General features: G+C 42.0%; 1 protein-coding gene across 6 annotated transcripts in view; it reads left to right on the top strand.

Annotated features, from left to right (window-relative positions):
• PTEN (phosphatase and tensin homolog) overlaps nucleotides 1-23,539 on the top strand; it is an 87,574-nt gene extending 64,035 nt beyond the window's left edge. For all 6 annotated transcript variants that reach the window (XM_030571167.1, XM_030571166.1, XM_030571165.1 and 3 more), the window contains 3 exons: nucleotides 1,666-1,832; nucleotides 11,112-11,336; nucleotides 19,955-23,539. In XM_030571167.1, coding sequence (XP_030427027.1) covers nucleotides 1,666-1,832; nucleotides 11,112-11,336; nucleotides 19,955-20,137 — 575 coding nt within the window. In that variant the 3' untranslated portion in view covers nucleotides 20,138-23,539. The remainder of the gene's footprint in view (nucleotides 1-1,665; nucleotides 1,833-11,111; nucleotides 11,337-19,954) is intronic.
• The last annotated feature ends 3,163 nt before the right edge of the window (nucleotides 23,540-26,702 follow it).

The following is a 26,702-nucleotide window of genomic DNA, read 5'->3' as shown; positions in this document are numbered from 1 at the left end:
TTTCCATCATTTCAGTATTGGAATTACTGTAAAGGGCAATATACTGAACCTAATGCCATTGCAATACACAACCTGAACATACATAGACTTAAAAGAGTAACCAAGTGCAGGTTTTCATAGCAATACATAAAAACTAGCTTGATTTGCAGGAACAGGAAGGGAGGAGGCTGTTTGCAAACAAAAAAGAGAAACCACCAAAATGGTAAAGTGAAGATAGCACAGATATATTTACAAATATCTGTTCAGCAAAATTCAGGCCTCATCATACAAAAAGTTAATGCTAAATTTTTAAATTATCCTTATCTGGCTTTCTACATTAGCAATCTGCATATAAGTTTAAACCTGTACTTTTGGTATGCTTCTCTATTACATCTACTCCTGGTGAGTTAATGACTTAGACAAATGCATTGAAATACCACAATGTGTTTTTCCTCACAAAAGTGCAATTTCTATGAGGTTTTAAATGCCTTTTCAGGTAGCAAACCTGTAATTGACTACTTCTTGAATCTCTGCTTGTTCGATTTGGACCTATTGTAATGGTATTAACTTCAATAGGCATAAAGAGCTAAATATTACCACCCCTTCCATGAGTTCTGAGGTCCCTGACTCAGCAGGATCAATGTGGCTTTTCTGCAGAAAGAGGAGTGGTGGCAGGATTTGAAGACCCTATATGTGAGGGTTTGAGCGAAGAGATGCAACTGTAAGTGTCATGCTATTCAGCCCTGTAGCTAGAGTGCTCTGGCTCTACAGTTCTGAGGCTGCAATAATAGATTCAAAGTTGCTTCACAGTCAAGATCCCCAATCCCTTAGATGCCCAGTGAACAGCCTGGATTAAATATTAATGGATAGGATTTGACCTAAAGTGTGTTTGTGGTCTTAAAAGTGATTGTGATAAAGTTGCTGGATTTCATGTTTTTCTTTCAGTAATTTCTAGATCAAATATGCTTACTTTACAAGTTAAAAAGCTTTTCTAACTCCTATCCGCAGACTTAGCTTGAGTTAAAAGTTAAATTGCTAATGTTTTATGGATCATCACTAGCAGTAAAGTTTCGGTGGGCTGGATTAATTCAGATTTCATAGCTCTTGTCATTGTCAGTGTGTATGTACGTTTGTCGAGGTTCACATTTTTGACACAGTAATTGGAATTTAGTTAACAGTTCTGTTTACGTGTAAATAATTGAATCCAGTTTATTCTGGCACAACTATTTTTGGCTCTGCAGTGCAAACAGGATTAAAAGGTAGAAAACTTACTTTTGTCATTAAAATAAGTAGACACTACTATACTTGTCTTGAATATACAAAGCGATCAAACTATTAAGAAGTTGCCATTTTTACATAGTCACTTCTTACCATAATTTTATTATAAATTATAATGTGGAATAAACTTCTAAGCCTCTTACTGTGGTATCATAGGTTGAAATTCTGACATTACGAGAGTTACAGGATTCTACTAGGCAATGTTGCTATGCTTTAATGTTTTGAAAGATCTTTCAGAAAAGTGGTTGTTTTTTTTTTTACCATATCACAGTGGATAGTTCTATATACATACTTTTAAAATCTGTTGTACATATTGTAAAGGATAATCCTTTGAGTCTGTTAACCCAGGTTTTGAGAATTAAAAGGTATTACTTGTGAAATAATACTCTTCTGTGTTCTACCATGCAGATCCTCAGTTTGTGGTATACCAACTAAAGGTAAAGATATTTACCTCCCCTTCAGGACCCCCAAGACGAGAAGACAAATACATGTACTTTGAATTCCCTCAGCCATTGCCGGTGTGTGGTGATATCAAAGTAGAATTCTTCCACAAACAGAACAAGATGTTGAAAAAGGTTTGTTCTCTCCATCAAGGGAAATGTAAACATGCAGCGCAAGTGGGAACTGGGTGCTTCTGTTGTAGGGTTTGGGTCTATTAGGAGTTATTTTCAGCTGTGAGGGTAGCTGCAGAGTTGAAGAAGCCTCTCGCGTCTTGTTTACCAAAATCCTGACTCCTGCCACAAAACTAATACTGGCTAGTCTGAGAACCCTTTTAAAAGAAGGATAATGTGTGTGGAAGGTAGGTAAAAATTATGCTAGAGAGGTATGCATGCAATTGCATAGTTATGGGGATATTAACTGAAAGAGGCAGTCTTGTTCTTGATTAAAAATAAAAAAATAAAGCCTGTACACTCTTATGTGCTGGATTAGCTTTCAGAGAAGCTATGGAGAAGCATCTAAAGTGCTAACAGGCATCTGAGAGCTTAGTTTATGCTCATCAGGAGACAGAGGTAAAATAAGTTTGGGGTTTTTTTTTGTTTGACCTGTATAGGGTAGGGAATAGTTGAAGGCAGAAGGTAATGTTTAGATTAACTTGGAACACTTGCTTTTCACTCTTTTATAACCAATTCTATATTTAATTGATAGCCATTATTACAATGTCAATACAGGGGCAAGATTTGCTGCCCAGAGGAGCTTAGATTCTTGAGTTAAGACGAAACATAAGAACAAGATACTGGAGTAGATTAGGAGACAAATATGCAAGAGATTGTAAAGCAAAGAGATGCCATTGTATAGCCAAATGCATACATCTGATATCTGTGAATAACATGTATGCAATACATTGTGGTGGGATATAAAGGTTTTATCAGCTAAATTTGTGGATGACTAGATTACTGACAATTGGCAAAGCTACAAACAAATTATGCAGGTCATTCCAAACAAATGTTAACCTGTGTACTACTCCACCATATATGCTGTATTCACTCTGTTACTGTTTTGCAATTGTGAATTTTAAACTTTTGTATTTAATTGGGACTATTTCTTATTTCTCACCTGTTAAACCAGGAACCTTAGTTCAGGAGAAGCTACACAGGGCTCAGAGAGCTATAAAATTTTTCTGGACATGTTTAAAAAATTCCTTTTCTGAACATAAACATAATGAATATAAGGCACACTGGTAAGTGTGGAGAAAGTAGTATCAAGGGGACTTCCAGTTGTATAGACTAATCTAAGAAAGGTGGACATGGGGGGAATAAAAAAAGAAAACAGAGGTAGGAAGGAGCAGTATCCTTGTCTTACTAGATTTATCTTGTGATTTCCTTTTAGAGTCTTAAAATGTAAGGAAATGTATTTTAAATGTAAACTTTAATTAAAAAAATTATCTTATAATATTATATGTACACAGTTCTCATGCCTGAATCTTAGCTCTTTAGCCTAAGCTTGGAACCCTTCCTTTTTTTTTAATACCTTTGGGAGCAATTGGGTGAAGGTTTTAATGTAAGCCAGGCCCCCTGCTGGTCATTTCATGCCAGCTCCTCCCTGGTATAATTGCTGTCCTTCCAAATCAATGCGAATGTTTATATTGCCTCTGGTCAGCCAGGCTGCTCCCCACGAGGTCCAGCATGTCATCTGCTATTGCTTCAGGATTCTAGTGATTTTTGTTGGGTAACTTGTTAATCTTTTGTGCTTTCTTCCCGCACATTCATATACAATGCTAAATTTGTAGGTTCCATGGCACACTTATCAGTGCTTAGATATATTTTTTTTTTCAGCACAGACCAAGAACCCTTTTCCGCCTTCCTCTGCAGCCTGGGACATGGATCACTTGCAGGTTTAAACTAGCGTAAATGGTGAATTCTCTGTAAATTAAACACTCTAAACCATAATTGGAGGACTTCAATACTTCAGCTAGAGGTTAGGGGTCTAGGAGTGTGTGGGTGAGGTTCTATTGGCTGCAGTGTTCAGGAGGTCAGAGTAGAGGATCACAGTGGTCCCTTCTGACCTTAAAGTCTGAGTCTGAGAACCAGGAAAGATAAAACTCTGTCAAGAAATAAGACCCACTTCCTTGCTCAGACTGCTTCTTGCATCTGGCGGAAAACATCTCCCCATTGCACTTCAAGTAGAAATCACCATGATCTGCTCCCCAAAACTCTTGTCCCATTTCTTGATTGCTCTACACCTTGTGTAGACATTAACACCAGTGCAAAGTGGGTGTGAAGCACTACCATTCTTATTTTTGGTGTTACTTTGCACCTGTGTGAAATAACGCCACCCTAAGCGCCGCAAGCTTCAGCGCTGTACAGTGCGAGTGTAGACAGTGCACAAGCGCTGGGAGCCGTGCCCCTCATGGAGGTGTCGTCCGTCCGTCCCCCCCACGAGCGCTGAGATCGCACAAGGCGCATTAAAGTGCTGCCACTTCAGTGCTTTAGTGTTGCCAGTGTAGAATAGCACTTAGGTCCTTAGACTCTGCCAAATTACAAACTTGCTGATAGCCTATCCAACCAAGAGGTTAAGGAGTAGAAGAATGAGTGAAGCACTACAACTTCTCCCTGATGACTGGTGTAGACATTAATGCCACAGTATCGTCTTCTCCAGCACCTATAGACTGCTGTGATTCTCTGACCCCCTTGTAATAGCAAAAGCAGCAGGAAAGAAAAGTTGAATATTAGTGGCAAAAAAATAGGTACAGATAGTCCTGGTATTCCATTGCTGTGTAGGAGACAAGAGTTTCCTCTCCTCTGTCATGAAGGCAGCAAAGTAAGGCCCTATAGGTCTTTTCCAGACTCTGAATTGCTTTGTTTGCAGCCTGCATCTACTCAACCTCAGGGCTTGTCTACGCTGGCACTTTACAGCGCTGCAACTTTCTTGCTCAGGGATGTGAAAAAACACACCCCAAGTTCTGCAAGTTTCAGCACTGTAAAGTGCCAGTGTAGACAGTATGCCAGCGCTGGGAGCTGTTCCTGTCACGGAGGTGGCTTTTTTAGAGTGCTGGACGAGCTGTCTCCCAGCGCTATGCTGTAACTTCACAGGCCACGTTGCCAATGAAACATGCCCTCAGACTGCAGCACCTCCCACTGAGAGTCTTTCTCTCCCTTTAGAGAAAATCACCTGTATTCATGATGTCATAGGCTTCCAGAAATAAACCAAGAGCAGAACTTAAAAATAAGCACTTTCCTTCCAAGATTCTGGTTTATTCACACAGGCAGTCATGGAACCATAGAGGGGAATTGGGGCTGCCATCTCTGACATCTGCCCTTCCTGGGTATTAAAAAGAGATTAGGGAACACCTCAGATTCCTAATAAGACTGTCAAAACCTCCTTTTCACCAACCTAAAATAGTCTCTGCTAGAGACCCTCCCAGTGTTTTAATCTTTCCTAAACATGCTAATCAAGAAACTAACAAACTCATTACTGCTTGTTAACTGCTAGTGTCCTGGATCCCCTCTAAGGCTTCAGAGAAGCATTTTTTGCCTTTTGTGATCACTTTACCACAGAGAGGTGGTGGTTAAGTACACCTGTGCTTGTTCTGGATCTGTGGCATTTGATACTACTGATTACCAAATACTCCTGTCCCAGCTGCAAGGAACTGCAGTGTTAGCAGAAGACCCCTGAAACAGCTCATATCCTTCCTAACAAACCAAACTCTGTTAGTCATGGCAACACTTCCTTCGCCTCCAGAGTTCTGTAATGCTCCATAACATGGAGTCCCGTAAGGCTCAGTAATCTTCCACTTATTATTCAGATCTCAACAGTGCACTGAGAGCTGGTGGAACAACACAAGCTGAAGTGCCAGTAGTACGCAGACACCCAGCAGTACAACTTGTATGTCAGGTATAGATAGCAAACTCCCAGTTTTCTCAATACTCAGCTAAATTCAGCAGCTGGCTAGAGCAGAACCCAGGCAAGGTAAAGGAGATAGTAAGAGGGAAAGGCTTTGAACAACTTGTAGCCTCTCTAGCATTCTCCATTATCAAGAGCATCAGCTCTGATTACTAAATCAGTCCACAGCTTTTTATCTCTTCTGTGCTATTGGATGCCTAAATAGCGTAATGTAAATGCCCACTTTCATCCTTCGTTGTCCACACTGTATGAAACAAAGCTGGCCACAGTGGGGAACACAAGCTTTATTGTTGCAACCAATTTTGTGTGTGTGTGTGTGGGGGGGGGGGGGGCAATAAAGCAAAACAACCTGAAAGGGCTCCAACAGCCACAAAAGTCAGCAACACAGATTGCTGTTAATGCTTCATTGGTACTCTCCTTTGGGCACTGGCTTCCCATTAAAACAGAATGTAGTTCAAGCGTTCTGTTGCTGATATTCATAACCCTCCATGGGATTTGACCCTTAGTAAATCAGTTACCTCTTCATAGCCATGATCTCCCATGAAACTGTCATCCAGTTGGTGAGTGCAGGACACTGATCTTAATAGGAGCTTGCACTTAGGCTGTGGAACTCCTGGAAGCGGTAACAGTGGCCATAAAACTGGCAGCTTTGAGAGAAATACAAAATTTGTGTCATCTTAGCCTTTCCTCAGTTTCTTTGCACACACATTTAATATTTATGAGCACACATGCCTATGAATACACAAGACCCTGTAACGCTAGTTAGGATAGTTCTGTTCCTGCAGATGGAAAGGAAGAAAGTTTTAAATGCTCAAATACTAAAGAGATGCGATGAGGTTGGAGGGAGACAGACAAAGGGAGAGAATAGAGAGGGAAGGCAAGCATTTTGCATTGCTTACAACCCCATGTGCCTTAAACTAAAAACCAAGTGAAGTCTTGATCGCGAGGAAGACCACTGCCATTGCCTGCTTCAGAAATGCTTCCATCAGTTTTCGCAAAGTTGTTCTATAGTCTTTTAACCACAGATTTAGAAAGCATCCATCATTGCTTACATTTGGCCTCCAAACAAAATTCCAGTTCAGACTGTCCATGCTTTAGACCTTCCTTTCGAGATAGTGGAGGCCACTCTCCCTTCACCCAAAAAGATTTTTAATGATATCCCTTATTGGTCAACTGAAATTTTTTTCCTGGTATTTTGCTCCTGGTTTCTGTCTTCAAGTACAGTAGAATCTGAGTTACGAACACCAGAGTTACGAACTGACCAGTCAACTGCACACCTCATTTGGAGCAAGTAGTATGCAGTCAGTCAGCAGCAGAGACAAAAAAGTAAATACAGTACTGTTAAATGTACACTACTTCAAAAAAGAGAGCAGCATTTTTCTTCATAGTGAAGTTTCAAATCTGTATTAAGTCAGTGTTCAGTTGTAACTTTTGAAAGAACAACCATAACATTGTGTTGAGAGTTACAAAAGTTTCAGTTATGAACAATCTCACTTCCTGAGGTGTTTGTAACTCTGAGATTCTACTGTATATTGGCAGTAGGAAGCCTTCAAAAGGTGGGTCTGTTGCATCTAGGGCTTAAATGGACCAATTAAGGAAGATAAGGTTGCTGCTGAGATGCCAGATGACTTCTTTGCATCAGTTTTCCTAGGGTGTTTGGGAGATACCTACACCAGACTTTGGCCTTGTTCATTTTTCAGGCATATATTTTTATTGGCCATCTCGAATTGCCTTACCTTTCTGGAAACATTGCCTTCTGTGCAGTAGAATAAATGGAAGTGGGTGACTCTTGAAGGCTGGTAGGGGACTTGGCTCACATTCTACTGCAGTTGCTTTTGTAAGGGTTAAAATAAATCTTACGAATTAAGGTAGTTCTACCACTTTGTGCTAAGGTTGAGAATCCTGAAAGGTATGGTCAAAGAAGTTGAAGGTGAGTAAATTCCTTATTTGAACACAGTAAGTTACTAAAAATAAGTTTCACTTGGTCTGATAGACTTCAGTTAACTTTCTCCTTGATGTGTCTGAAGAGCATTTTCAGTAACTTGGGAGCGTTAATTTAGCTCCAGAACCGCTGAATATTTTCTGCATCAAGGACAATGTATTTTATGAAATGAAGATATTTTGTCAGTTTTCCTGTCAGTTATGTGACTGTTAAATTAGTCCCTTATAAGAAGAGGGATTGTTAAATGACTCTAGCATTAAAAGTGGTGGAAACATACCACATAGCACTCTTAATCTTTTAAGAGTACTGTGTAGACACTGAGTGTCAAAATTAAAATATTTAACATATGCAGTTCTAGAAAGAAGACTTTACATTTTTCTCTCAATTTATACCTATTTTAAAAGCTCCAAGGACATGTACAGGGTAAAAAGTTTAAAGAACATTGAAAACTAACACGTCAAATGGACACCTTCCTTGAATAGCTCTACCATCAACACAGGCAAAGAATTAAAGATGTGATCAATTAGAGATGGAGATGGCCATCAGTAAAGCCCATGCAAATCTGCGGATATCCGCTTTATACACTTGGATATCCACAGATCATTTTTCCGGATCGTAGCTTGGGTGCAGATAGATAATTTGTATCTGTACAGGGCTCTGCAGTGCACAGTCACCAAAACAGAGCGACTGTCACCGAGCCCTCGAGCTGGCCCGGCTCTCTGAATTGTGCAGCAGCAGTAATAGCCCACTGGGCATTCTGGGAGTTGTAGTCCCCTGCTTGCTTGGATGGAGGAGGTAAACTACAACTCCCAGAAGGGAACATGACCGTGTGCTCTTGTGCAGCGAGCCAAGCGCAGCTGTGTGTTAGAGCAACTGCAGCTGTGTAGGGGTGTCTGAGCACCAATGGGAAGGTGGCGCTGCACACAAGGGTCCAGGATATAGTCTGCCTGCCTGGAGCAGGGAAGAGGATACAGCAGTGGTGGCAGGAGGTCCCCAGGGAGAAGTGGGTGGTGCTTGAGGGTTTGGCACGGCCCTGCATTACAGGTGTGGGGTGACCGTTGGAGCTGTTAGCAGAGCTGTGCAAATCCGCAAATATCTGCGGTTATTCGCATCCACGGACAATTTATGTGGATCATGGATCAAATGCAGATAAAGATTTTTGTATCTGCACAGGGCTCTAGCCATCAGGGCATAGCATAAAGCCTGATCCAATATAATTGAGCTCAGAGCGACCAGGGGAGCAGACCAAGTTCCAAGAATGACTTCCCCCCAGTTCAAACATCTTAATCTAGTGACTGTTCACCACCACCTCAGCTAATATAAAATGTTGGCCATGTAGGAGAGTTTCTGTCCAGTATCCAGGACTCAGACAACACATGACTTTCAAGTTATGGATTTCCATCTGTAATTTCACCTGGAAGCTAAAGAAAATGAATGCAGCCTTTGGAGTGATGTATACTTGTTTGATATTGTTTGAGTGGGGATCCATGTTCTGCAATCTATTGAGTCTTCAAGACTAATTCCACTTGCAGTGCATTCCAGTAATCCAGTTGAGAGATCCACAAAGGCATAGATGACGTCAGTGAGGTACACATTAGAGGATAGTGATAATTCTCTAGCTAATTGTATATAAAGGCAATTTTGACTATCATTACTATCTGTCTCTATTAGGGATCTGCAAATCCACCCTTGATTTAAAATTTCCTTGAAGGTGGGTATATCCTCTCCATAATGACAGGAATATATACACATGCACGGGAGGTTGTGTTTTTGCAGCTCTATATGCAAAATAGTAATGAAACAGTTGCAGAGATTAAATACAAGGCTAGTGAAAGATTCTTCAGCATAAGGAATGCTGAGTTAGTGAAGAGCCACCATAGCTTCTGTGCCACCCCCAACCCTTCCAAATCATCAGCACTGTGGTGTGATCTGAAAGGGTTGGGCATTTTTTTTTAATTTTTTTTGTTAGAAATATATCTGATTCCATCATAGTTTCATTTGTTCAGAAGGAGTCCAATCCCAATTCTGCTCATGTATAACACATTCAGTGCTTGATTTTTATTTTTTATTTTTTTTAGACCATTGCTTTTTTGTGGACATACACCCCCCTCTCCCTCCACTCTCCTCCCATTTTGCCAGGTCATTCTTCAGGGTAGCTATTATGGGAATGACTGTAGCAATATTAAAAATTGCTCTGCGTTTGCTCTGAAGGTGGTAACATCCATTTTGAATTTTATGTCGGGCGGGGGGGATTCAGAAGGGAAGTACATTTGTCATGGTAGGTTTCAAGGAGAGAAGCAATCTTAGAGAGAGTCTGGACCCAGACATTAATGGCACTGAAGATCTGGTATTGGTTGGCCAGTATGGAGGAGAGAACCAGATGTGGACATTGCATATATTAAGGGGTTGTAAAGGTTAAGTTTAATAGTATCTTAACTTTCATCAGAGATTTAACCCAGTAAAGGATAGAACACCTTTATAGCTGCTTGCCTAGGAATGTATGTGAAAAAACAAGCATCTGCAATAGTGTCTCACAACACCTCTAATTAAAATCAAGAGCATAAATTATTGGTACTTATTAGTTGTATGTTACATCAGTGAATGTATAAATCAGTCTGAGACTTGGATTTAATATTTACATCTGTTTGCATGTGCACATTGGAACACTGCAGTGCAAGATAAACTGGTTTATACTTTTTTGCAGGTAATAACTATTCCCTGCTTACTGTCATTTGGAATGCTTGAGAGAATGTTTCAACCTTGATTTGATCAGTAGCTATGCCAGCAAATATAACTGAGCATCTCAATAAACATTTATATTACTTTCCTTTCTTTTCAGAAGGTCTGCAAATACTTTTTCCAGTGGCTGACCTCCCGTTCTCTCTTTCCACCTGCCCTCCCCAGCCATCTTAGCAAACATTTGCTTTTAGGTGATCTACACGAGGGGATAAAATTAATCCTTTTCAGATATTTTCTGTATTGATGGTGTTCTTTCTTACGAAAACTTTTTTCATAAAATAAAGAAAAGCAAAATATTCTGTTTAATGGAACAGTACTTAAATTACAAATATTAAAACAGATGTCCTTCACTGATGATCAGTGCTACTGATCCAAATAGCCTGGTAAGGATTGTCTGTCAGGGAGCAGCTACTGTGTGTATCTGTGTACAAAATAAATTTTTATTTTGTATGCCTAGTAACTCTTTTTTTGGCACTTTTTGCGACTTGTACTAAGTTTTTAATCTCCTATTTTGTATATTTAGCCATTCAATTTATTGAAGCCTTTTTGGTTTATGAAAGACCTTTTTAAAAAAATTAAATTATTTGATTACCTGAGGAAAATCCATGTGGTGATTAATATAGATAAGATCTGTATGTTATGTAGGAAGACTAATGAAAATCTACTTCCTGAGAGTTGATGTGCCAATGGTTGTAGTACTGTTTAGATTTTTATGTCTTGTGTGGTTTGGTGGTATTAAACTCATCAATTTTTAAAAAACAGATGATGCTTGTATTCAAATAAGATAATGTACCATCTGTAAATACTAAAGCAAGCTTGCTTTTTCCCACAGGACAAAATGTTTCACTTTTGGGTAAATACATTCTTCATAGGACTGGATGAAAATTCAGACAAAGTAGAAAATGGAAGTCTAGTTGGAGATCAGGAACTTGATGGTATTTTCAGCACAGAGCGCTCAGATAATGACAAGGAATATCTAATCCTTACATTAACAAAAAATGATCTAGATAAGGCAAATAAAGACAAAGCCAACAGATATTTCTCTCCAAACTTCAAGGTCAGTATTTTTTAAAGAGCATAGAATAAACAGAATTTTGAAGAGCTGTGTGTAGTTATTTAAAATATACTGCATTATCAAAACGTGTTCCTCTAGGAACCATTTGTTACATAACTTCCTATACTGAGGCAAGCAATATATCTGAATATGTCATTACTTAAGTGTATCTGTTTTTAAGAATTCAGTAACTGATACTAGAATTACTGCAGAAGGTGGTGGTAGATTTTCAGGAGTTAAGATATCATTTTTTTCAATTGTAACTTTTGTCTTTAATTCTGAAGAATTTCTTTAATCAGCTTACACAGCATAAATTATGAATATGGTCATGGTCTGAAAAATTAAAACACTCAAACTTGACAGATCTACGCTAGCAGCAAGCAGGAAACCTAGGGATATAATAGTCTCTGTGCTGCTTGTATTTCCATTACAATATGATGGGGGCTAATTTAGCTACAGTGAGTCAGGAAAAAGATCTTGGAGTCATCGTGGATAGTTCTCTGAAGATGTCCACGCAGTGTGCAGAGGCGGTCAAAAAAGCAAACAATGTTCGGAATCATTAAAAAGGGGATAGAGAATAAGACTGAAAATATATTATTGCCCTTATATAAATCTATGGTACGCCCATGTCTCGAATACTGCGTACAGATGCGGTGTCCTCACCTCAAAAAAGATATACTGGCACTAGAAAAGGTTCAGAAAAGGGCAACTAAAATGATTAGGGGTTTGGAGAGGTTCCCATATGAGGAAAGATTAAAGAGGGTAGGACTCTTCAGCTTGGAAAAGAGGAGACTAAGCGGGGATATGATAGAAGTATATAAAATCATGAGTGATATGGAGAAAGTGGATAAGGAAAAGTTATTTACTTATTCCCATAATACAAGAACTAGCGGTCACCAAATGAAATTAATAGGCAGCAGGTTTAAAACAAATAAAAGGAAGTTCTTCACGCAGCGCACAGTCAACTTGTGGAACTCCTTACCTGAGGAGGTTGTGAAGGCTAGGACTATAACAGCATTTAAAAGAGAACTGAATAAATTCATGGTGGTTAAGTCCATAAATGGCTTTTAGCCAGGATGGGTAAAGAATGGTGTCTCTAGCCTCTGTTTGTCAGAGGATGGAGATGGATGGTAGGAGAGAGATCACTTGATCATTGCCTGTTAGGTTCACTGTCTCTGGGGCACCTGGCATTGGCCACTGTCAGTAGACAGATGCTGGGCTAGATGGACCTTTGGTCTGACCCGGTACGGCCGTTCGTATGATCCTTTCATGGACTGACAAGTGGATCCACCAGCTCTACACTAAATATTTGAGTTGAGTTCCTTGGTGTGCAGGATTGCATACACTCTGCCTCCTGTCTCAGCATTTGTTCCATAATCTGATTCTGTTCATGTCACTCAGAAGCTTGTGTTTTAAGTCCTTGTCTCTACTAAAGAAATGTCTGGTTCCAAGAACCTTTTGGTACTCTTATCTTGCTTATAAAACTTTTGTTTCCCTGCACACATTCTGCAAATGACCCACAAATGAAGGAATATGAAAATTATGGGAGATCTCAGAATACAGTATCCAAATATTGTTTGGATTAACTTGCTTTTAGTAGTTTTCTGGAATCTGTTGCTCTGGGAACTGTTTGAAACCAAGGAGGTATTGCAACCGAAAAAGTTTCAAAGAGTGATAAAGAATGGTGGTGACATGGCTAACGGCAGCGATTCAGAATACAAATGATTGATGCACGTACAGAACCACTTGTGCTTAAACCAAGTCTAGTAAATTAATTCATTTCAGTTCTTCGAGTGCTTGCTCATATTGATTCCAATTAGGTGTGTGCGTGCCGCATTCACACTAGTCGAAAGATTTTTACCCTAGCAGCACTCGGTGGTTCGGCTGGGTGCCCCTTGGAGTGGCGCCGCTATGGCGCTGGATATATACCCCTGCCGACCCAATGGCTCTTCAGTTCCTTCTTACCGCCCGTGTCGGTCGTTGGAACAGTGGAGCGTGGCTTAGCTGACCTCCACTTCCCTAGCTATTCATAGTTTTTCTCATTATTCTTGTGTATATAGTTGAAATTTCTGTACTTAGTTATTTTTTAGTAGTTCTTTACTTAGTTAGTGTATATAGTTAAGAGGGGTTCGGGGATTAGCCTCTTCCCCGCACTCGGTGCTGGGGCCCATGTCCAGTTCACTGGGTTTCAAACTGTGCTCGGCCTGTCACAAGCCGATGCCAACAGGAGATCCTCACGACTCCTGCTTTAAGTGCCTCGGGGAATCTCACCTCGCCGATAAGTGCCGCATTTGCAAGGCCTTCAAGCTGAGGACAAAAAAGGAGCGGGACTTCCATCTCAAACAGCTCCTGATGGAGGCAGCTCTTACTCCTCCGCACTCGGCACCGAGCACTGCACAATCTACTGCCAGAAGTGCCTCTTCGACACTGGATTGCGCCGGCACGGCTAAGACCCCTCGGCACCGACCATCTCCGGCACCAGTGCCTCCTCGGCACCGTTCTCTTTCCCTGAGGGTGAAAAGGCCCAAGACTTCCGCTGCTTCTTTGCCCTCTGCACCACAGCCAAAGCACCCAGATAGATTGAACCGCCCGGCACCTACACCTGTCGCGGCACCGACTACCTTGGCACCATCGATTCCGGTCCCTGAAAGCTCCCTGCCAAGAGCAGTGGTTGAGCTCACGATTCCCTCCACGCCAGAGACATTCTCCACGGCGAGAGATCTCATCGCAATGACTCTGTCTGTGCTACCTCAACCCCCAGCACCACCGGTGCGGGTCATACAGTCTGTGGGCAAGCCTGCCCTGATAAGACCGCCTTCTATTGGCACCGCAGAATGGCACCACTCGCGATCCCACCGGCGTTCCTGGTCCTGTCGCTGATCCCGGTCCCGACGCCGCTCGCAGTCCCAGCACCGATCACCTCTTCGGTACTGGTCATACTCGCGGCGCAGATCAGCGTCCCGTTCACTGGCCCAGTACTCTCGGTACTGATCCAGCTTCCGGCACCGCTCCAGGCACCATGACTCTCGCAGACGATCCAGACGCCGAGCTTCGAGATCCCGGTTGACCTCCCGGCACCACTACGGTCATAGGTCCCAATCTCGTTCCTGGTACCTGGTATCCCCGGGGCCTCATTAAAGCAAAAAGAGGGTTTTTCAGCTCCTCTTTGGCCATCCTGCCACCCATCCGTGTTGTCCCAGGCGGACAGTTCATATACACAGGACCAGGACCCCGATGTGCTCACCAGGATCTTCCAAGAGACCGAGGGCCAAGATCAAGGCCCCCATCAGTGGTCATTCTGGACGCCTTGGGCATATCACCAGGCCCAAGGTGTACCTCCAGCCCCATCTCACTCTGCCGCATCGGAACACCGGGTGCCGAAGGCGACCATCAGCTGCCCCCCTCCTCCCACTACAGAGGAAGTGCTAGCTCCCCCTCCAGAGTCTGAGTTACCAAGGGAGCCAGAGGGCGTCCAGGTCCACGAGGCCACACATGACCCACTTGTCTCTGACCTTTCATCTTCGTCCTCTCCTGATGAGGCAGTGGCAGGGACATCCTCCACGGGCCCTACTCCAATTGACCTGAGAGTTCACCAGGACCTCCTGAGATGTGTGGCGCTCAATATGAATCTCCTGGCAGAGGAGATTCCCAAGATAGAGGACCTGATGATGTATATTTTGTCAGCTGATGCCCCCACAAGAGTGACCATACCATTTATCCGGATGATCCAGGCCAGTGCTAATACCATCTGGCAGTCTCCAGCCTCCATTCAACCCGCTGCCAGGGGAGTTGAGCGCAAGTACATGGTGCCCTCCAAGGGGTATGAGTACTTGTACATCTATCCTCCTCCCTGCTCCCTTGTACAATCCGTCAATGAGAGGGAACGCCATGGCCAGCAAGCTCCTGCGCCAAAATCGAAGGAGGCTAGGCGTATGGACCTATTGGGCCGTAAGGTGTACTCTGCAGGGGCCCTCCAACTCCGGGTGGCGAATCAGCAAGCCTTGCTTAGTCGCTACAACTACAACACCTGGGCGGCGATGGGCAAGTTTACGGAGCTAGTTCCCCAGAACTCCTGTCAGGAATTTGCAGCTCCCTTGGAGGAGGGGAAAAAGGTGGCGAGAACTTCCCTCCAGGCCTCGTTGGATGCAGCTGACTCTGCAGCCAGAACTCTGGCCTCGGGAGTCACCATGAGGTGTATTTCTTGGCTCCAAGTGTCAGGCCTCCCACCAGAACTTCAGCATATGATACAGGACCTGCCCTTTGACGGTCAAGGCCTGTTTTCTGAAAAGATGGACCCTAGGCTACAAAGCCTGAAGGACAACAGGATCACCATGCGTGCTCTCGGCATGCACACGCCGATGACTCAGCGCAGGCCTTCCAGTCCCCAGCCTCACCGCCCGTACCCTCTGCCTAGACAAAGGCAGGACTTTGGTAGAAGACGGGGTAGGGCTGGCCGTAGACAACAGTCAGGATCCCAAGGGGGCCAAAATCAAGATCCCTCTAAACCACCTACGGGGCCAAAACCTAACTTTTGAAGTTACGTCTGAGGACGGCATACCAGTTACGTTCCAGGATCCTTTCCCTCCTTTTTCCAACCGACTCTCCTTTTTCCTTCCTGCGTGGTCCCTCCTAACTTCAGATCGTTGGGTCCTACACACGGTGGAACTTGAGTATCACCTCCAGTTTATTTCGCCCCCCCCCCCACCCTTCCACCCTCCATCCTTGTCCCTCTTCAGGGACCCCTCTCACGAGCAACTCCTCTTACAAGAGGTGCAGTCGCTCCTTGCCATGGGAGCCATAGAGGATGTACCAAACGACAAAAGGGGCAAGGGGTTTTACTCCCGCTATTTCCTAATCTCCAAGGCGAAGGGACGTCTCAGACCTATCCTAGACCTGCGAGAACTCAACAAGTTCATGATAAAGTTGAAGTTCTGCGTGGTATCTCTGGGGACTATCATCCCATCCTTGGATCCCGGAGACTGGTATGCTGCCCTCGACATGAAGGACGCGTATTTTCACATTGCCATTTATCATCCTCACAGGCGGTACCTCTGGTTTGTGGCCAGCTGTCAGCATTTCCAGTTTACGGTACTACCGTTTGGCCTCTCTGCAGCCCCAAGAGTATTCACAAAGTGCATGGCTGTAGTCACCGCCGCTCGCCGCCGCCGTCAGATACATGTTTTATCATATCTGGATGATTGGCTCATCCGAGGGACCTCAGAGTCACAAGTCTCCTATCATGTGGGCATCGTCAAGGACCTATTCATTCCTCTAGACCTGATGATCAACACAGAGAAATCTAGGATAGACTTCATTGGGGCCACTGTAGACTCCAGTCTCGCCAGAGCCTGCTTACCTCAGCCTCAGTTTCAGGCGATGGTAACAATTATCCGAGGCCTACAGAACTTCCCGACTGCTTTGGCTCACACGTGTCTCAGTCTCCTGGGTCACATGGCTGCCTGCACCTTCGTGACCAAACACGCCAGGCTACGCCTCCATCTCCTACAATCTTGGCTCAACTCGGTATACCACCCGAGCAGAGACGCCATAGACATGATAGTCACCATTCCCCCGAGCATCATACACTCCCTCAACTGGTGGCTGACGCCCTCCCTGGTGTGTGCAGGGATGCCGTTCCATCCACCCCTGCCTTCTATGTCCCTGACAATGGACGCGTCATCCCTTGGCTGGGGTGCTCACCTCGGACATCTTCGCACTCAAAGCCTTTAGTCATCTCAGTAGCTGGCCTTGCACATCAATGTCTGAGAGCTGAAAGCAGTCAGCCTTGCGTGCCAGGTGTTTCAACAGCATTTGCAAGGCTGTTGTGTCTGTGTTCACAGACAACACAATGGCCATGTATTACATAAACAAGCAGGGAGTGACACGGTCTCCCCCCCCCCCCCTTTGTCAGGAAGCCGTCCAACTCTGGGACTTTTGTATAGCCCACTCGATATACCTAGTAGCGTCCTTCCTCTCAGGCATTCAGAACACTCTGGCAGATCAACTCAGCAGATCCTTCCTGTCTCACGAGTGGTCGATTCATCTGGAAGTTATCCATTCTGTTTTCCGGAAGTGGGGATTTCCCTGCATAGACCTCTGCACTTCCCACGAGAACAGGAAATGTCAGATGTTCTACTCCTTCCAAGGTCTCTCCCCGGGTTTGATCTCGGACGCCTTCCTGATGCTGTGGACGGGCCAACTGCTGTATGCCTTTCCATCGTTTTCACTGGGTTCTGCTAAAACTCCGCAGAGACAAAGCTTGCTTAATCATGATTGCTCCAGCGTGGCCCAGGCAGCACTGGTACACCATGTTGCTCGACCTGTCGATAGCCAACCCAAGTACCCTGCCTCTTCGCCCAGACCTCATAACTCAGGACCACGGCAGACTTCACCACTGAGACCTGCAGTCCCTTCACCTCACGGCATGGCTGCTGCGTGGTTAAGCCAATCATAATTACGTTGCTCTGCCTCAGTACAACAAGTACTCCTGGGTAGCAGAAAACCTTCCACTCGGGCCACGTATCTGGCCAAGTGGAAGCGCTTCTCCTGCTGGTGAGAAACGCAAAATGTTACTCCCATCGAGATCCCGATCCCCACCATCTTGGACTACCTCTGGTCTCTCAAACAGCAGGGCCTAGCAATATCATCATTGAGGGTGCACTTGGCAGCTATCTCTACCTTCCACCCGGGGGAGAGTGGCCACTCAATGTTCTCGCACCCTACGGTTTCTAGGTTCCTCAAGGGCTTGGAGCGCCTATACCCCCAGGTACACCACCCCGCCCCAACCTGGGACCTCAGCCTGGTTGTATCCAGACTTATGTCTGCCCCATTAGAGCCGCTAGCAAGCTACTCGCTACTGTACCTATCCTGGAAAACAGCTTTCCTCGTAGCCATTACATCGGCCAGACGAGTCTCCGAGCTTCGGGCTCTCACGGTGGATCCACTGTTTACTGTGTTTCACAAGGACAAGGTGCAGTTGCAACCACACCTGGCGTTCCTCCCTAAGGTGGTATCGGCCTTTCATGTCAACCAGGATATCTTCCTTCCGGTCTTCTTCCCGAAACCACACTCAACATGAAGGGAGCAACAATTGCACTCCCTAGATGTTCGTAGAGCGCTTGCATTTTATATCGAGCGGCCAGAACCCTTTCGTAGAACGCCCCAACTCTTCTTGCGGTGGCGGACCGAATGAAGGGCATACCTGTCTCCTCCCAGAGGATTTCATCTTGGGTAATGGCCTGCATCCATACTTGTTATTACTTGGATAATGTTCCCTCGAGCCACCTCACCACACATTCTACTAGGGCCCAGGCTTCATCTGCTGCCTTCCTGGCTCGTGTACCCATCCAGGAGATATACCGTGCAGCTGCTTGGTCTTCAGTACATACCTTTGCCTCTCATTATGCTCTGGTTCAACAGTCCAGAGATCATGCAGCCTTTGGCTCAGCAGTTTTGCATTCTGCAACATCTCACTCTGACCCCACCGCCTAGATAAGGCTTGGGAAACACCTAATTGGAATGGATATGAGCAATCACTCAAAGAACAAAAGATGGTTACTCACCTTTGTAACTGTTGTTCTTCGAGATGTGTTGCTCATATCCATTCCAAACCCGCCCTCCTTCCCCTCTGTCGGAGTAGCTGGCAAGAAGGAACTGAAGGGCTATTGGGTCAGCAGGGGTATATATCCAGCGCCATAGCGGCACCACTCCAGGGGGCGCCCAGCCAACCCGCCGAGTGTTGCTAGGGTAAAAATCTTCCGACGAGCATGCACGCGGCGCGCACACACCTAATTGGAATGGATATGAGCAACACATCTCAAAGAACAACAGTTACAAAGGTGAGTAACCTTTTTCCAAGTGTAAACACAACTGTATTTATTAATTAACACTGTCCATTTCAGAGTCTTCAACCTTGTTTTAAGTGAATAGACATGACTGAATCCATATGGGGAGTGTATTTGTGGAAGAAGGTGCCATTTCTATATACTGTCTTTCTAGCCATAAGAGTTCTTTGAACTGAGGATGCTTCTGCTATTTGGAAACATCACTACAATATCCATCTGTCTTAACCAGTATAACCACTGATATATAAATTGTATAAAGATAGGTAAAAGGAAAAAGGATAATTGGTAGTGAGTAATTAATAGTGCCACAAAGAGCATAACAGTGATTGTAATTGGGTGTTTCTTACTGCTTATGATTGTCGTGGGAGCTCCTAATGGTCCCTACCCTAAGGTACTTGTTTATTGACATGGGTTCACGACTCTTACCGTTTGTGCTACTGAAAAGTTTGTAAGTGTTTTAGATTTGAGACTTGGCATTTTGTATGCCAAAAGTTTAATATCAAAGGTTGTATGTAGTTGGAGGTTTTTAAACAAATGTACATGGTAGAATGATTTTAAAGGACCTACGTCAATACCGTGCTTTTGTTGGTTAACTTATTTCACTGTGCAGAGCTAGAATAAGCTTTCCAGTGTAAACTATGTCCACACTAGGAGCACTTCACCAGTATAGCTATACAAGCAAAGCCTTCCAAGTGTAGGCTTGGCCTGTATTGTCTCAACTACTTTAAGAAAGAAAAGTTCAGACTATATTAATCTTTTGTTTTCTTCCTTTCCTAGGTGAAGCTATTTTTCACAAAAACAGAGGAGCCATCAAATCCAGAGGCTAGCAGTTCTGCTTCAGTAACACCGGACGTTAGTGACAATGAACCTGATCATTATAGATATTCTGACACCACTGACTCTGATCCAGAGAATGAACCTTTTGATGAAGATCAGCATACGCAGATTACAAAAGTCTGAATATTTTTTTTATATGGGAAAAAAAACCACGAAGAGACAAACTTGAATAAACTGAAAAAAAGGACCTTTTCAAATGGCAATAGAACATTGTGTCAGATTACCAATTATAGGAACAATTCTTTCCTGACCAATCTTATTTTGCCCTATAAATCTACAGGGTTTGACATTTGTTGTCCAGTTGAAAAAGGTTACGTAGCTATGTTATGTATATACCTTTTTGTGTCAAAAGGACATTAAAATTTCAATTAGGAAATATAAAGATGGCACTTTCCCATTTTATTCCAGTTTTATAAAAGTGGAGACAGATCTGATGTGTATACGTAGGAATTTTTCCTTTTGTCTGTCACCAACTGCAGTTGGGGGGGGAAAAAGCTTTCTGATATACAGGTTCACATCCTGCCCCTTTTTTTTGCACTTAAGTGGCAACAGATAAGTCCGCAGTTGGCTAAGAGAAGTTTCTAAAGGGTTGTACTACATTCTGATGCATGTATTCTGGATAGGGGAATGGAAAGAAATGCTCTGAAAGGAATATATTATGCTGGACCCTGGACTATGTACCATATCCAGCTACTTACATGCACCTTTCTTTAGCATGCTGCAGTAATTAATCCTGGACGTTTGAGGAATCGGCCGCTGTCACTGCTTGTTGTTTGTGCATTTTATTTTTTTAAGCATAATGGTGCTAGAAAAGGCAGCTAGAGGGAGTGATTCCATATAGGGGTACAGGAATGAACCTTCCACAACATCTTAAAGACCCACAAATGAAGGGATATGAAAATAATGGGGTCACAGATAAGAAACACAGCAACAATGACTTAACCATACAAATGTGGAGGCTATCAACCTAAAATGGGCTTGAAACTATTGTTCTAAAAAAGACAATGATTTATTAAATGTTTTTCTCAATTGTAATGGCTGCTCCATCTCCTGTGTAATCAAGGCCAGTGCTGAAAGTCAGATGCTATTAATACATACATCAGTCAACATCTTACTTATTTTATTAGTTTTTCATTCATATACCTGCTGTGAATGCTTCATGTGCTGCATTGCAAGCTTTTTTTCTCATTAAATATAAAATATTTTATAACGGTGCATGAGAAACTTCAATTTGAGATTCTACAGGTTAGTGTTTATTTTGAAGATTTATGGATTCATTTATTCAAAGAAACAGCTGTCAGCCCTTCCCCCCCCCCCTTTGACCTTACACATTCTATTACATTCATTAATGAGTTTTGCAGTTTTGCACACTTTTTTTAAAATGTCATTAACTGTTAGGGAATTTTACTTGAATACTTAGTACCTACAATGTTTAAAAAGAGACATTACACATGGTATAAAGGAAACCAGTCTTTCAATAAATTCTCAACACTGCACAGATACAAAGATGTGTACTTTTTAAAAGTAGAACATGTCCCAAATATTCTATCTGTTGTTTGCTATTAAAAGAATTAGATATCCAAACTGGCAGTGTTGTATCATTCCTTCATAGGGATATAGCCAGAAATAGGGATTGAGCTTCACTTTTGAATATTATGATTGACATGCCCAGACTGCAGATAATTTAAGAGTACAACTATTGTTGAATACAGATATGAAATTTTTTTTTTAAAAATTCTGTTCACTCTGAAATATACCATGACCTTCAAACTTCTGGAATATCTACCCCAAAAGTTACACTTTATGGTGTAAAGTCCAATTTTAATTAACTTACTGGCGCCGAAGTTGTTTATTAGCTGTGTTCTCACCGAGTTAACAAATGAATCTGTGATCCATAGGGCCCAGTACAACAGCATTAACAGAATATGAATTGTAAAAGGACAAGGCAGGACTTCACCTACATTTTGGTAAACAAAGGTGTAACATGCTTTTTCAGTATTTATTGGTCAATTTTGCTCGTCAAATTCGTGATCTAAACTTATAACAAAGCTATTATAGGATTTTCTGATTCATAAGTTAAATTAGATTTTAAGGTCTTAACAGAACAAAAATGCTGGTCCAGCACTCAGAATTCCCATTGTTAAATTGGGCAGCAAGCAATGGCTACTTGAAGACCAGACTTTATGCCTTGATACATGTTTCACCTTATGTCTGCTTTTAGCAATTGAAAATCATGTTGGCTAATAAACAAAATATTCATGCTTTAAAATACTTTGATTTTGACACTGTACTATGTCCCCTTTTGGGCTCATGATATCAAAATTAAATGTGTGGTTCCTGTATGTAACACTGATGGCCAGAATGGAAATAATGACATTATAATGGGCTTTTTGCACTGTTGTTTTTCCTTTGGAATGTGAAGGTCTGAATGAGGGTTTTGATTATGAATGTTCCAATGTTTTTGAGAAGCCTTGCTTACATTTTATGGTATAGTCATTGGAAATGGAAAAATGGCATTATATATATATTATATATATATAAAAAATATATATATATTATACATACTCTCCTATACTTTCAGTTACCATCCCCATAGAACTTGACAAGAATTACTATGACTGAAAGGTTTTTGAGTCCTTATTAAAACGTTATTTATGACAGTATTCATAATTAGCTTGAAATGCATTCGGTAGGTAATCTCTGAGTTCTAGACTGTATATTAAACTCCTGGATGTGCAGAGCTTACATGTCTGAAATTACTTGAAGGCATCACTTTCATAAGAGCTTACTGGTTAGGCCCTGTACCATCCGTAGTCATCTGTAGCCCCACTAGAAATGTTTTGGCACAGTTAATTAAGGGCAGTTGTATAAATAGCATCAAGATTCTTTGCTGTGGCACAATTGTAAACTAAAGTGGAGTTTACATACAGCATCAACGTTTCAGCTTTAAAAATAAAAATAGGGTGCCAGTGTGCAAGTTCCATGTTTAGTTATAGCAAATTTGTGCAATATGTTAACGACGCCTGTGGTTGCCACAAAGTGCCTCGTTTACCTTTAAATACTGTTAAAAATGTCATGCATGCAGATGGAAGGGGTAGAACTGTGTGCTAAAGAGGCTTTAACTGCAGTTTGGCAGAGGTGCCTTTTACTCTGCCAGTTCAATTTTCAGTCTGTTTCATATATAGAGAGAGAGTGAGTGTGTGTGTGTATATGTATATGTATATATATAGAGAGAGAGAGAGAGAGAGAGAGAGTGTGTATGTATATACACACACACGCACACACAAAAAAAAGTTGTCAGGCAGCCTTACTCTGATTCAGCCTCTTCAGATACTATTGTGCTGTGCAACAGTGGCTCTGTGTGTAATGCTATGCACTGAGGATACACAAAAACAGCAAAATATGACATGTACAGGATAATGCCTCATACAAATCAGATGTCCATTTGTTGTTGTGTTTAACAACCCTTTATCTCTTAGTGTTAAAACTCCACTTAAAACTGATTAAAGTCTCATTCTTGTCACAGTGTGGGTGTTTTATTGAGTATTTTGGGTGTAAACTGCTCAATTATATTTGCGATTCAGAAATGAAGGATCAAGTGTGATCGTGGGAGTAAGGGACTTTTCTCTTAAAAGGAGCTCCTTGTGTATTCAAAACAGATTTCAGGAAAGCTGCATGTTAAAATCCTTCGAGATTGAGTCTAACAAATTAATGTTGGAATAGGAAATGGGGTTTTGCTTGCATTGGTTTTCAAATTATAGAATAAGTAAAAGTAGGTGAGCCTTTCATTTTAATGCTCTCCAACCTATGAAATATAAAACTGTACTCTGAATTAAACCAAATTACTTGCTGTCGGGTCAATTTGTTTTAGTATAGCAATACATATTTTTTTCTTTCAAATAACATCGAGCTTCCTGTACAAACAAGCTAAACTATCTCTGAAATTAATTTTAAAATAGATTTTGTACATGTCTTAATGTAGAAATACTGTATCCTGTCACTTTTTCAGCTTGTCTTACTCATTTGAGCCTTAAGGAAGAAAGAAGTTACTTGATTTGTGCTTAAACTCAATGAGGTTGCTACAGTTCAGTGGCTCTGTAAAAGTGAAAAAAGAAAATGTTTTTACTGTTTGCATGTGGTGATGGTTTAGCAGGATTTTGAATTATGAAAATTACACATCTAACTACTTCATTTCTAAATGCTGTATTCCTGCCTCCTTACTGAAGCTTTTTCATTTAAAAATGGCTTAATAGATGTTTGAGGAAAAAGTTGTCAAAATGATTCCCATACTGCTTTATGAATCAATTCATAATATGTATGCTCAGTGCTATAGCCATTTCCATATAGTAATTGAAATGAAAAACATGTTGCTGCTTTAATATTGCTTGATTTCTCCAGCTTGGGTGAATCTTTCTCCTAGTTGATGTTTGACACAACCAAACTAAATTGTTAATAACGGTTGCATTTCAGTAAACAATAGATAAATATTACTTGTTTAGAGTTAATCATGTACATCTTTCTACCTATTGTCTTAATAGTAATAGTTCTTTTACGTTCTGGAAGCAAAAGTTTTTAAAAGGCTTAATTGTCTGTGGGCTGGAAGGTAGGGAGGGGGGCTCTTTGTTTCAGAGTAATTAGAAACGTATAGAAAGTCCATTCAGCACTCTGTTCAATGAGTGGTTTCTAAAAGAATATTAGAAAAGAATCTACATGAAGAGGTTCTGGTGTCAGGACAATTGTAATAGTTTCTGTATTTGTTGTATGAGCTAATGGTGTATAGTTTACTTCAGTGCAGAGTAGGATCCTTGTGAATCCCTATGCAGTTGTGGTAGTGTAATAATGGTCTGCTTCAATTGCTTATTTTTATCTCCAGTAGAGCTACACTATAATATTTCCAAACTTCTACTTGGAAGCCTTCTGTTGGAATCCATTCTGGGTTTCATCTGTCTTTCAAATTGTATGCTACTTGCTCTTGAGACACAATTCCTCTGATACGTCTGTAGTTTACTTGTATCTTTTTGTGTGTGTGTAATTGCTGTTGTTTTTCTCAGATGAAATGTTTGGAATCTGTGACCATTTAGCTCTGCATATGAGCTGTAATCCCCACTCTTTTTCTTTAAGCTTTTGTCTACTGAAGCCAAATTCTATGGTGCTTTTTGTGCCTTTCATTTTTTTCAAGTGTGCAGCAGTGCTTACTAAAATGTCAGTTTCAGAGCATCCTGTTTATAATTCATGTACGGTGGAGCATGGGGAGGCAACAATGCAAACATTCTGCACAGTGTACTTTAATTCTGAGTCTCCATGTCCATTCTGTCTGTGACCTCTACTTGGCTGCTATCCCATGAAGGTTTATCTTGGTTTTATGTGAACATTTTTTCCATGCACAACTGTTCTGGAATACCAACTCAATTTATATAGGCCACTTCAGCCATAAATGGGTAGATTTTTAAAAGCATTTTTAAAAATTATGTCCATAAAACTGACAACATAAAAATGTCTTGATAAAAATGGTGGAATAGGCCATTTTAAAATGTGTATTGTCATTAAGACTATTTTAAAAGATGAGTATTTTTAAAAAGTAGCATGCTAAGAGTTTCATGTTGGGTCTCGTAATATAATGTTTGGTAATGGGTGGGAGCCAACAGTAGAGGAGATTTGGTCAGGGTCCTAGAGGAAGCAAACGGAGATATGGGAGGTATTTGTGGAGAAGAACACACGCAACATTTTAAAAAGGCAGTCCAGAAGTCTGGGAAATGAAACTGATATTGAACTACAAATCAGGTGGGAGAATGTATTTTTGCTTTTGTTCTTCACGCTTGGCCTAATTCCCTTGCTGTCTCATTATTGTGTGCGCCATTATGCCAGGACAGACTGCTTGAGAACTTCTCACCCATTCACCTATATAACTTTTTTTCTCTCAACCTTTTCATAGATTATTAGGATTGGAAGGGACCTCAGGAGATCATCTAAGTCCAACCTCCTGCTCAAGGCAGGACCAATCCCCAAATGGCCCCCTCAAGGATTGAACTCACAACCCTGGGTTTAGTAGGCCAATGCTCAAACCACTGAGCTATCCCTCCCCCTTGTGCCAGCCAATACAGTGGCTAAATGTATCCTTCCTTTCAGCAGGGGGCAGAAAGGAAAAAGCTTTCAGTGGTTTTACCCCTCTCCCCAAATATAAAGTGATTGCTGATTCAGACTTACAGTGCTGAAAGAATCCTATTTGAAAAATGTAATAAGTCTTAGCTATCCTACTGGAAAGTAGGGGGAAAAGGCAATAGTTCAACCAACTCTTAAGGAAGTGCTTGCATAAAAGAATGCATAAATCTAATTGCCAAGCAAATTATCATTGGGGTATGCCAGCCCTGACTGCCAAATCAGTACTGAAATAAAATATGTAGAACTGCCTAGAGAGTGTGTGAAACACCTGGATAAATTACTGCTGACTGGGGTAGAATAAGATGCACACAAACCTAAATATCGAGTGAGAAAACTATTCATGGCGCCTAAGCGTGCTAGGTACTTTACAGCCAAATAGAGAGGTTCCAGCCCAGTGGAACTTCCTATTCATATTACACAGAAATTGTAGCTAATTCTTCGAGGCACTTCAAACAGGAATCGGGTGCTGGGGTGTCTCCCATTGGCATAGGCTTTGAACAGGCTGAGCACGGCTTAAACCCCGGAGCCT

The sequence above is a fragment of the Gopherus evgoodei genome, chromosome 7 (assembly GCF_007399415.2).
Source record: "Gopherus evgoodei ecotype Sinaloan lineage chromosome 7, rGopEvg1_v1.p, whole genome shotgun sequence".
NCBI classification, from domain to species: Eukaryota; Metazoa; Chordata; order Testudines; family Testudinidae; genus Gopherus; species Gopherus evgoodei.
Note: the sequence above shows the minus strand (reverse complement) of the source record. Positions and strands in the feature narration are given on the sequence as shown.